The following is a 12,505-nucleotide window of genomic DNA, read 5'->3' on the forward strand; positions in this document are numbered from 1 at the left end:
CATGCCAAGGTTAGAAACTGGAAGGCAAAGGAGAGATATTAAGAGCAGCGAGGTATATTTGTGGCTCTCATGATATTTTAGCACCTGATTTATGGGTTTTGTTTACTGATGTGTCTTTGAAGTGCTTGGACTTGACTGTGTTACATCTCTGCTTCTTCAACTAGCAAAGCATCATTGCTTGGGCTGTCTACAGAGGAATCTAGAGTCTGTCACAGTCTTGTCTGAGTGTCAGAGTTGTGAGTGTAGGCTGGAACTCCTGCAAGCATTCAGCTGGCCACACCAGGCTTGAGACCCTCTGCAGAGCACCCCAAAGCTTCTGCTGTGGACTCTGTGGCCCCAGCTCTGCTGTGTGCTCATGCTGTGGCACTACGTGCTACGATGGCTTTCCTCCAACGCTCCCCATAGCTATGTCCCCATTTGGGAAGCTGAGGTATGGTCCCTGAGGTCATTACAGCACTGGATGCAGAGCGGGGCAGAGACGTTCCCCACACCTCCCTTCAGACAGGACACAGAAGCATTCTTCTCCATGACTGGAGAAGCCTGGGGATCGCCAGGACTTACTGCCATATCCATTTCAAAGGGGCAGCCCAGCCCTCCCCATCCCTTGGGATAAGGGCTGCGCTGTTGCCAGATTTGCAGGTGATGTTTCCAGCCTGGGCCTGGGGATATTGTGGTGATTTCACTTGGGCTAAACTTCTTCTAACTGCTCATCCCCTCTTCTCAGGACCAGACTGCCCAATCAAGGCATGAGCTTATATCTCTTTTTGGGCAGCATGGACATGGTGGGGTTTAGAGATGCTGGTACCAAAAAAATTGTCCCTGGGAGTCTATTGCTTTGCATCTCTATACAACCCTGGTCCCTAACAGCTTCACAGCAACTGTGCGCCCACCTTAGGGAGCAGAGACTTAGTTCCACTTCAGCAAGACAGAAAATAGGCAAGAAGGCAAGCACAACCCCGGCGCTCTTGGATAAAAGAACATTAATGCTGTTAATATCCAGCAATCAGAAATTCTTAGAGAGAGAACAGTGCTGCATCCCCTTCCCTCCTGCTCATCCCCTGCTTGTTTAATGAAAATCAGAGACAGCCATTAAAGAGCTGCTTAGCATTTCAATACGTTTAATATCCTCACTGATAAGGGAACGATGGATATTACCAAAAGGCCTTTCTTAAACTCTCCCCTTCTGCAGCCAGTGCTCCTGGCTTGTGTTTGTCTCAATTCCAATTCCAAACCATCTTCTTCAATGAGGAAAATTATGATAAGATTATTTTTTTAATATAAAGGATATTAATACACAGCATTTCTGATAATGACAAGGAAGAAAAGCATGCCAGGCCTCCCCAGCCTTGACCTGAATTAATTGGATGCTGATTGCTCAGCTGGCCAAGGGCCTCCCACAGTCATACCTCATCACAACTGATGCCAAGGGCTGACCCTCTCCGCTGATGTTAATAGAAGGAACCAGGCACCTGCCTGTGGTAACGAGGAGGGAAGCAGCATCCTCCACCTGGCCATGGTGAAGGGCTAGGCAAGATGTTTGGCCATGGCATCTCGTGAAAGATGCTGGCTCAAAGGCTGCTCTGTGGGGGAAGAGGTCAGGTGATGATGGCGATACTGATGAACCCCTTGGGGTAAGCAAGGAAGGCACCAATCCACCTGCTTCTCAGGTCAGGCACCTTGCTGAAAAGGGGGCCCAACACATTAGGAAAAGAAAAACCCCAGTGCAGTGGAGAGGGAAAAGAACCCTGTGCAGGCTGACCAGAAGGCAAGGAGGAGGGAGATGTGGTCCCTGTGGTGCCTGGTCTTGCTGCTGAGCAATCTGTCCCAGCCCCAATACAGCACAAGGAATTACAGTGATACTGATGTAGCATGGGTATTGCTCCAGATGAATTGTTATATCAATGTAGATAACTTGTTGGCATGTTTATATATTAGATGCCAGTTTAAAGGGCTGTCCACATGCATCATTACATGGGTTACACTGAAGTGCACTCGGAATTACTGCTAACAGCTTAGCTTGGGCACCAAATGCAAGTTTTTTTTCTGGTGGATGCCACAGCCATGTGAAAGTGCAGAGGGGGATGTACCATCTGCATGGGTCCAGCACACCCCTCTTATCCTGCAACCCCTGGGGCTTTGCTGGGGAGGCCAAGTTGGAGGGCTCAGGGCTGGAGTGGGGAAGGCAGTAGGAACCTGACTTGTTTAATCCCAGTTTTAAAAGGTCCTTGGATTCAGGGCTGTTGCCTGTGCAAGAGATGGAGGGGGCATTGTGCACAGCCATTTGTGTGGGGAAAGCCCCCCTCAGTGCTCCTGTCCCCCCACCCGCAGGGGAACACTGCATTGCCAGGAGGATCTTGAACCTCTGTGCCGTGTAACCTGTGCTTGGGGACCCACTCAGTTCATCCTCCTCCTCCTCACAGATACCTTGTGAGTGGGACAGGGATGCACATTGGGCTTGGGAGAGGGCACCCACGCCCCATCATCTCTCGGCACTTCTCCTCCTGGGAAAGGGATGTACAGCAGGGGAGAGATGGATGGATAGGCACCGGGGTTATGGAGACTTGCAACATGGCTCTGCTCCCTGCCCTGACCATCCCCTTCTCTGCAGGGGTTGGAGCGGGGGTCCTGGGTCTGCTGATGGCCTGACACGGAGTGGCATGGGTCCTGGAGATGGTGCCATTCCCTTAATGTCTGCCACCCACGCTGCCTGCACCAGTCCTGGCCCAGGGGTGCCTGGCCCTGCAAATGCTACAGGAGAACAGAAGTGCCTGGATGTTGCTTTCCTGACCCAGGAGGAGCAGGGACACTGGAGGCAGGCAGGGCTGACCTCCCCACTAGCCCAGGCATGGGTTCACTCTTGCAGGGCTGCAGTGGGCAATCCCTTGGTGCAAAGCGGAGTGAAAAGGGCAACAGCCACTCAGGTCTGAGCTGCTGAATTAGCGAGGAGGCTGTGGCCTCCCTGGTAAATGCACAATGGCTTGGGTAGTGCTGAAAGGATGGATAGCCAGGCTTGGCTCCCCTCCTTTGCTGATCCTCCCTGTCTGAGCTGCACTTTACTCTCTCCGCAGCATCTATAAATATCCTTCCCATCTCTGTGACAGTCAGGTGTGGGACCATGTCTGAGGGACGTGGTGACGGCAAGAGACTTGCCGGGGAGTGGAAGCAGCAGCAGCATGCAGTGAGATGGGGGGGGGGCAGCTGGTGGTTGCGTGTCATGCCCCATCCAGCTCAGGCTGGGGAGTGGTGACTGGGAGCCCGGGGAGGGATGCTGGTGGGGAGGATCCTGGAATGATGCCTTCCATGTGTCTGGTTCCTGCGCTGTTTGGGGTTCTTGGGATGCCTTGTGACCGTGTCTGTGGCTGCAGGTGGATCCTGGTATGTAAAGGGTCTGCAGTTCCAGACAGGAGCATCCCAGGCTCTTTCTCAAGTGTTTGCATCCTGTACCAGCTCACGAACTCCTGACAGTGCCCAGCCTCCTCCAGGCACATGCACTAATTATGCACACGAGGCACATCCTGACCGCAAAAATCAAGTGTCCAGTGAAACCGAGATGCCTGCCCCTACCCCCACACCCCTTTGGTGCTCTGCCTGCATGCACTGCATTATGGTATGCAGTTCACACTGAGCCAGCATAGTCCTCCAATAAAGCTCAGCACCCTGATACACCCACCACTGCATGCAGGCACCCCAATACACATGATCCTCTCTTCCCAAAGCTGACAGTGTATCTGAGAGGCCTCCCATTCCCTGGGAGGGATTTGGGGGACACTCTTCTGGAGCCACTGTGTCCTGGTTCCTGCAAAGCCACTTTACACTCTGTAACAGTGCCCATGTAACTGCAGCTTCTCTGGCATCCTGGGTTGTGACAAAGCCCAAAGCTGTGGGGAGGTGCAATATCTGGTAGCTCTGGGCACCTCTGTGAGACTTGGAGGCCTCACGTTCCTGGGACACATGGGGCTGGGTTGGCACCAGGGGAAAGGAGAGCCTGCATGGGTGCCTGGGTTGTGTTGGAGGTCTGCAGGGTTAACCCCCTGCAGTAGAGCATCACACTGGAAGTGGGCATCACGCAGTACTGCAAGGCCAAAGCTGGCTTCTGCTTCCCCACAGGTTCAGTTCCAGAGCTTGTGACTGAGATGGTGGCAGTGTGGATGGTGTCCCTCTGGCATATCTGGCTCTGCTTGGGCACTGGGTGACAAAGAGTTGGATCCAGTACGGAGCCGTGACAAGCCCTTTCAGCACAAGGAGATTGCTGGGTTGGATTAGCAATGTGATAGCAGCTCTCCCACCAGCTGCAGGGGTGCAACCATCATGGCCTGCTGCCCTGGGGCTTCACTGTGGCTTGGTGCTATCCAGGAAACCATCAATCCTGACCCCTTTGCCCCAAGGCCTGCTGCAAAGACCACCACTTAGCTGCACCCTTGGCTTGACAGCACTGCTCAGCCTCTGCCAGCTGCCTTGGGAACTGCTGGAGTCCTCCCTGAGCCGCAGCTGTGTCTCTGCCTGAGCTGCTCTTCGAGCCCATCCCGTGATACCGCTGATGACAGGATCTCTCCAGTGCTGTCTCCAGGTGGATGGCTTCCCAGGCAGGCAGAGCAAAAAACTTGGAGTGACCTGACTCTCTGGGCTGTTCCCAGGTCCTGGTGATGAGTGGTGCAGAAATGTCCCTGCAAGCACAATCCTCGACTGTTCTGAATGGGGAATTGTTGCCACCATGTGCTGTGAGATGGGCAGGGAACCCCTCTCACCCCAGCATGTAGGAAGCTGCTGGCAGTGCCATGAGGTGTGCCAGCATGGGGTCCAGCATCTCCAGGGAACATGCTGGGATCCAGGGTGGAATGGAGAGTGTGACACTCTCCGCCCTGTCCCGAGCCCACTGAGCAAGTCTGGGGTAAGTTTTATCCAACGGATGGCCTGACAGTCAAGAGAGATGCCCGTCCTCCCTCATGTGCCTTTTTCTGCAGGGAGTTGCTGGGGGTGGGGGAGGGCTGCAATCATACATCAGTCTCCTGGACATGAGCACATGGAAGAGAGAAAAACCCCACCACACGTGGCATAGGTGGGAGTCAGCATCTGTGGTTACCATGGGCAGGTATTAGTGATGGTTCAGCATTTAGATGGGGAAACAGTCATGGCCACTGCAGGGGGTCTGTTAGAAGCTGAGTGTTTAATGCTGAGCAAGGTACTCACTCAGCTTGGCAATTCTGGCATCTCCAAGCAAGAGAGATGCAGAGGCTTCCTCAACAGGGCTGTGGGGAGGATGCTCTGTGCTCCCAAGGCAGCCCAGACCCCTGTCACAAGGCACCCTTGCCCAGTGCCTGGCCTTTCCCACCCTGGGACAACTGCTGCATCCTCCCAAACTCTGCTTTTGAAGGGGTTGGCCCTCTCTCAGGTGGCTGGAAACATGGCTGTGAACAGGCTGGATGTTGTCAGCCCTGGCCACATTGTCCCCTGCTCCCGCTGTCCCAGCTCAAGGGTTAGTGGAGAGTGTCTATCCCAGGACAATGTGTCATGAAAAGCATCAAGGGACGGGGGGGTTCTCCCTGTCTTCCCCAGCCCCAGACAAGGAGCATGTGCAAGGGGTTTTCATCTCTGTACACACCAGAACTAAATGGCAAGCCCGGCTCCTTCATGCCTGACCCCAACCAAGTGCAGAACTCCCCCCTGGGCCGCGGCTCAGGCTGCAAGTTTGGCTCTCACAGCAACCGGATGAGAACAGCGAAGAGGGATGGAGAACGCGAGAAGCAGTGGGGGCTGCTTGAGCATCACGAGGGAGGGAGGATGGATGGCAGTGGGGAGCGGGAGTCCGCCGTCCGGATGCTCAGGCTGGGTACAGCGTGCGCGTGTAGCACGGAAAGGGGGGCTTGCTGCAGAGCCCACCCACCCCATTGGCTTGCGAGCGGTGACAGGCAGGCTGCTCCCTCCCTGCCGAGCCGCTCGCCTGTGTGGATGCGAGCAATGTGCGCAAAGTGCCTTTGCATTAGCCGGCGTGTGCCGTAGCTCTGGGCGCTCACTCGCAGAGGTGCTGGGACAACTGAGGTGGCCCTGTCCCACTCCTGGTGGCCCCGCTGGACCATGGCATGGGCACAAGGGGTTCTGACATCCTCGCTCTCCATCGTCATCGCTTTGGCTGCCTGCCTCTCTGCCACCACCAGCGAAGGTAGGAACTGGGGTGGCCCTGGCATGACGGGGCAGTGTTGGGGGGACCTGCAGGATCACTGCGGCTGTTTGGATGCCTCCGCATGGGCTTCCTCGCTCTGCTGTGCTTAGCTTCCTCCTCCCAGGGGAGCGCGGCTTCGGGTTCCTGCCTGCCTGAGTTTGCTGATCCTGGAGCTTTTGCACCAGAGGCTAAACTTCTGAGCTGGGCAGGAGGACTTGATTTCTGCAGCAATGCCTGCTACCTCTGCCTGGCCTCCCCTGCAAGGGCTCTGCTGCAGTGTGCAGAGGTGGCTGCAGAGGGGACAGGGACACAGGCACCAGCTCAGCCATGGCGATCCCCATCACCAGAGCTGGTGGCAGCCGTGCGTTCTGGCCAGGCGGCGTGCGCTGTGATGGAGCGAGCATGTGGACACGGGAAGGTGTGCAGAGGATGCGGGGAGCTGGAAGGGCACTAAGGTGGGAAACTTGTTGTGGGGGAAAGGGCTGGAAACTTCTGAAGTGGAAAGCAGGGATGCAGCCAGGGACCCCTCTCCTGACATCAGGCCTGCTCCCTCTGCCCAGCCACTCTACCCTGCTGCCAGCTGCACTCATTCCTGGCCCTTGTCAGCAGTGCAACCCTGCTCCAGCATCTCAGGCCCCCCTCAGCTTCGGCAGCGCTGCTCCCACTGCCTGCCACCCACCCGCTCTCCTGCCTCCGTCTGCACTGGCAGCAGTGGCACGGCTGCTTCCCAGGTCTGCTTATCTTCATCACCCGGAGATCTGCCATTCCCGCTCCCGAGCATGTCCTTGGCACCGGCAGCAGCATCCTTCCTCCCTTCTGCTATGCCTGAGAGCCGCGGCCAGCACGGCACAGCCCTCTGCAGTGAGCCCTGGTGCTGGTGCCCCTACCTGGTGGCGGCAGTGGCATTCCTCCCTTCTCCCGCCCTTGCATCCCTGCCCTCCTTCCGGCATGTGGAGGCCCACGGGCTGGCACCACAATACCTCATGCACTTTGTGGCACCCTGCTGGGCTAGGTCCTTGCTCCTACTGCCATCTTCCAACACCACCTGAATCTCCCCTCCCACCCAGCCTGTCTTCCTCACCTGTATTTCCCATTTCCAGCTATTTGCTGGTCCTAACCCAGTTTTCTGCCAGCTGTCTGCTTCCTGGCACTCCTCCTGCTCCTTTCTCCACTGTCTTTCCTTGTGGGATGATGCATTGGGCTCTCGCTACTGGGGACAGGCTGTGTGGGTGCAGGATGGGACCCCAGTACCCCAACACCCCCATGGTGCAGGATGCTGCCCGCAGTGCCCCGGACTCTCAGCGCTGCAGCCCTGCAAAGCCGCCAAACAGCCCTGCCTGAACTTCACTAACCCTGAGCATGGACAAGCGAGGCTGGGGCCTCTTTGCTTTCCTCTGTGGAGGAGATTGCTGGCTGCTGGGGTGGGTTTTATGGTGTCTGTATGAACCGCCAGGCCCTGGACTGCTGTCTGCTTGTCCCTGGCTGGGAAATACCTGGGTTTCCTGCAATACTTTTTGGAAAGGGAAGCTAGTCTCAGTAAAAGCCTTGGTCAGAGGGATGTGTGGGGCTGGGGATGAACTGGGCTCTGGGGAAGACCAAGCGGGCTGGATCTGGGTTAGACCAGGCAGAAGGTGCTAGATGGCATCAGGACAAAGTGTGGGACCCCGAAGAAAGCTGGTGGTGCTCCATCTGCTGCCCCCAAGGATTCTCATGCCTCTGCAGGTATTGGGGAACTGCTCTGTGGTGGCATGGGGCAGCTCAGTGCTGGACGGGCTCCGCGATACAGGGAGTGGAGCTGGGGATGTGGCTGCAGGCTCCTGCCAGCACGCGGCATCTCAGGGTGCTGGGATGGGCTGATGGCAGTGTCTGTGCCGGCGTGGTTGTGGTGCCGGTCATTGAGCTCCCGGGCATGGTGATGGGACTAGAAACGTTGAGATATGTTGGAAAGTGCAGCAGAGCCCTGGTGTCTCCTGCACTCCGGTTATGCTGGGCTTTGCTACCCCATTTCTAGAGTGCCTGGCACGTGCGGTTACGGTGTGAGGGTGTAGCTGTGGTGCACAAAGGTGCCCCGCTGCTGCTGACTGTGACCTCCGCCTGCTGCCGCTGCCACAGTCTGCTTCTTGCCATGTATCTCTGGCCATGCTGCCCAGCAAAAACATCGCTTCTTTGAGAGCTGCAGGGTAGAAAATTACAGCCACAAAGCAAATTTAAGGCCGGTGTGTGCTGCACTCTGCGTGCGCATATTGCAAGGCAATTGGTATATAAAGATGTGCATTAACCTGAAGAAATGGCTTCAGTCTGATTTTCTTCCTCTTCCAAGATCTCGCAGTGCCTTTCACTTTCCTGAAAGATTTGGTCCAAGAAGTTTTGAGTTTATATTTTTTTATTCCTTTCAGTCTTGCATGCAGTGGGTGCCCTGGAAATGGGAGGAAAAGGGAGTTGCCGTTCTGTGGGAAATCCCCATATTTCAGCGCGGCAGCCTTTGCAAAATACATTGAAAGTCAAAACTCAGATTTTTTTTCTAGATGGGTGAAAATTTGCAGGATGTGGAAGATTTTCATTTGGAGCACTGAAAAAATTTTGTCTGAAATTGTTAAATTGTTTTAGAGCAGGGAGGTAGAAAAGTTACTTTCAACAATATGAAGATAGTGTGATGGGCTAAAATATTTACACTATTGCACACTGAGTTGCACAGGCAAAAATATTAAAGCGGATATTTTATATGACACCACAAATTGAAGTTAAATAATAAAACATGAACTATCTTTGTTGTATCAAAAGAAAATCAGACAAGCAGAAATTATCACATTTGGATCTTGGGCAGGGGGTGACAAAATTGTATTTTTCTACCAGAAAATGGAACTTCAAATGCTGCTGCTGGGGTCTTCTCCCTCCCAGATGATGCCTCCAGCTCAGCTCTGTCTGCCATCCATGAAGCGGGTGACCTTCCTCCCCATCACAGCATGGACCCCATGGCCCACAAGCGACGTGGTACCTCAGTGGGGAACATGGTGCAGCAGGGAAGGGGGACCTGGGGGCATCTCCCCCAGCATTTCAGGGCACGTAGGGATGGCCGAGGCAAACGGCGGGTGACAGGGGTAGGGTGATGTACAGGGAGCGTACTGGGGAGGATGCAGAGCTGATGACACAGGCATGCCCACCTTTTTCCCACACCATGGGGTCGATGATAGAGATGTTTTGTTCCTCCCCGCAACAAGGATGGGGTGCAGGAGAGCACCAGAGTCCTTGGGAAAATCCAGCAGCTTGCTGCGCTGCCGAAATGGGGGCCAGAAGAAGGGTTTGTAGCAATCTCCCCTGCTAATCTCTCGATTGTAATCTCATTAATTGCCCCTCTGCTCAAACAGAAAAAGAGGTAAAAACTAATCTGTGCGTTTATTCAACGCTACTTTTCTACCCCTTCTACAGCAATGCCGAAGTCGGGGCTGCGGGAGAAGCAAAGCGCTGAAAGGGAGAGGAAATAGCTTTTTCAGTTGTAAAAAGCTTGTGAGGATGTTGTGTTCCTCCGTAAGAATAGAAAACAAGAGGTTTTAGGTATACAGACTTTTGGCTATGGGGGGATGGAGAAACATTAGTTTAAAACAGGGAGTTGATTTGGGCTGTATTTGCCAGAAAAAAAAAAAAAAAATTTTTGGGGTGTGTAATTTTTTGATTGTTCCCAAAATGCTGATATAAAGCTAATACTTTCATGATTTTAGGTAGGCTCATGGGGATATGTTTCTGGTCTCATCTTCATTTCCATCCTTCTTGTATTAATAGCTTATAAAACTTCTGGAAAATCAACCCCCAAATTTGCAGAAAAATAACATAACGGTGCACAAAATGCACCTAGTCTATGAGCTTTTTTTTCATTTTCCTTGAATTCTTGTTTCCTGAAATCATGAGGGGTTTATTTACTGTGAAAATAAATTGGCACCCATTTTGATGACAGTGGAAATATATCTGATGAATCCAAATTTAAGTACAACTGAAAATCTGATAAATTACTACAGGGATGAAGGAATTCCCTATGTTTTCGACTGCTGAGAAATTATTAGAAAAATATTGTACCTAAAAGAAAAAAAAGGAAAAAAACAACGAACCCCAGCCCCAAAAGATGCTCAGCCAGGGAGGGAGGGAGAGCGGCTCATCCCATGCATCCGGCTGGGATCAGCGCGCGGGTCCCGTCAGGCAAGACTCCAGGGTGCGCCGGTTTCATCAAGACATCCTGACACCTCCGCTCTTTGTTTCGGTCGGGTCCTGTGTTTCGCATGTCCCTGCTCGCCTTGCTGGCAGCCCTCGGTGCTGTCTTTATCTCCAGGGGCAAATCCATTCATATGATAACTCTATTCATACCCTGACAGTTTTTGATAGTTCATTCTCCTAACCCCAGCGTGTTTGCATGACCAACACTCAAAATTATTCCTCTGCCACAGAGAAACGATTAACCCCTTCTGCCCTGGTAGTTCAAAAGTGACCGGTGGGATCGTGCAGTTACGTTTCCTTCAAAAAGAAACAAAAACCCCCGATGTCCTGCCTGTGTAGATATGCGGTGGTTAGGGTCATAAATAACCACATAAAGGATGTAACTCCTTTATGGATCAAGTCCAGACACACCAAATTAGTCTACTGAACTGCGTTTGGCCCAGGGATACCATCCAGAAAGGTATTCGACGTTTATCTGAAGACATCGGCAAAGGAGACTCATCGCTGCCTTTAATAATTTGTTCCAATGGCTCATCAGCCTCAGCGTTAAAAAATTGGACCTCTCCTTTCCTTAATACAAATTTGCCTGGCTTCACCTACCAGCCATTTGTTCCTGTTAGGCTTTCCTTGCTAGATTAAAGAGCCCATATTTTTCTGTTGTGAAAGTACGCCGATTGCAACCGGGTGCCTTGCACCGGTCATGGGCTCAAGCAGATTTGGCTCTGTAAGTTCCCCTCTCTCATATTTTTTTTCCTCCAACCCTGGTATCATGGTTTTGCCTGTGGTATCTTCTGCTCTATCTCCAGTTTCTCATATTTAAAAAGCCTTAACCATGTGAGGGGCAACAGCACTGGCTGCAGCTGGATAGACCAGCTCCATCCCAGCATCAAGGGCGTGCACGAGTCACCAGATCCTTCCTTGGATGAAATACCTTTTGTGTTATGTACCTCCCATAGAATTTTTAGGGACTCTTGTGGTATTTCATTACCAGCGGCATGAGATATTCTGCCTGTCCCCTGAAACATTTTTAGTATTGGTATTTTTGTCCATGAAAATGTTCCATTTTAGAAATCTATTTTTAAAAGAGCAAAGTAATTGCCTTTAAAATAAATTAACTTGCTTTAAAAATGTCACTGGGGTACAAACAGCTAAGCATGGTTTAGGGTGGCCAACTGGTGTGAGAGCAAAAAGACATCCTCAGAGAAATTAGGGAAAAAGCATCCAGCAGCCTGAAAAACTGCCATCCAAAGCCCCTTCAGATAATCCAGATAAGCAAGCACATTTGCAAAAATCCACATTTCCCTAGTGAATCCTCCAGGGAGGATAAAACTCAGGACTGCTGGGATGCAGGAGTCAGTGGGAAGGGCAGGGTGTCTTTTTTGGGGTGCTGCAGGGTTTGTCCTGCTGACAGACTCATGGGCTCTGCTACAGACACAGATTTCCAGCACCAGGTCCCTCTCAGTGCTGTGAAAATGCTGTGCATGGGAAACGTCTGGAAGTGACACAGGCGAGTCACGATTTTGGTTAAGAAATCTGCAAAATCCTGAGCAGGCAGGACATAACCGAGTGGGCGTGTGGCTTACAGGTGGAAACGTTGAGGTGCTCTGGGATAAAGACCTGGGATGACAGTAGGGTCTTGCCTGGCATGAGCTTTGATTCCCAAAAAAACGCAGCAGAAATCACAAACCTCAGCAGCTAAAGCTGAAAACGCATTTGTGTCTATTTTGCTATACTGAAAAAATGTGAGAAAATGGAAGAGGGAAGCAGGGCTGGTGTGAGGACACCGGCACAAACCCCTCCAAGGAGGGCTCCCATTTTTTCGAGTCTGTACCACACAGGTTTTGCTTGCCGCAAGCAGAGCAGGTGTATTTTGTGTTAGAAAACTCTACTGCATAATTTTTAAAGACTGTCACGATATTGCATTACTGGTGGCACGAGATATTCAGCCTGTCCCTGAACCTGGGACTGCAGCTTGGTGGAAAGTGGGAAGTCCTTATTCGAGCACAGGTCCATACCTGTTCTTTGAGCTTCTGGGTTTGGGGACGCTGGTCAGGGATGCAAGAAGCCGTCCTTTGACAGTGTGTGGGTTGAATGGATTAGGTCTTGCAGGGCTTTAGCCAAACAAGATGCCAAGGGGTGGCTGTG

At 52.5% G+C, this 12,505-nt stretch overlaps 1 protein-coding gene across 1 annotated transcript in view; it reads left to right on the plus strand.

Moving 5' to 3' along the window:
* Positions 1-6,036: 6,036 nt before the first annotated feature.
* The window catches only part of EPHA8 (EPH receptor A8), a 50,428-nt gene continuing 43,959 nt past the window's right edge, over positions 6,037-12,505 (plus strand). Inside the window, exon 1 of the mRNA XM_074892556.1 lies at positions 6,037-6,157. Coding sequence (XP_074748657.1) covers positions 6,073-6,157 — 85 coding nt within the window. The 5' untranslated portion in view covers positions 6,037-6,072. The remainder of the gene's footprint in view (positions 6,158-12,505) is intronic.

The sequence above is a fragment of the Strix uralensis genome, chromosome 23, assembly GCF_047716275.1.
Source record: "Strix uralensis isolate ZFMK-TIS-50842 chromosome 23, bStrUra1, whole genome shotgun sequence".
Classification (NCBI taxonomy): Eukaryota; Metazoa; Chordata; class Aves; order Strigiformes; family Strigidae; genus Strix; species Strix uralensis.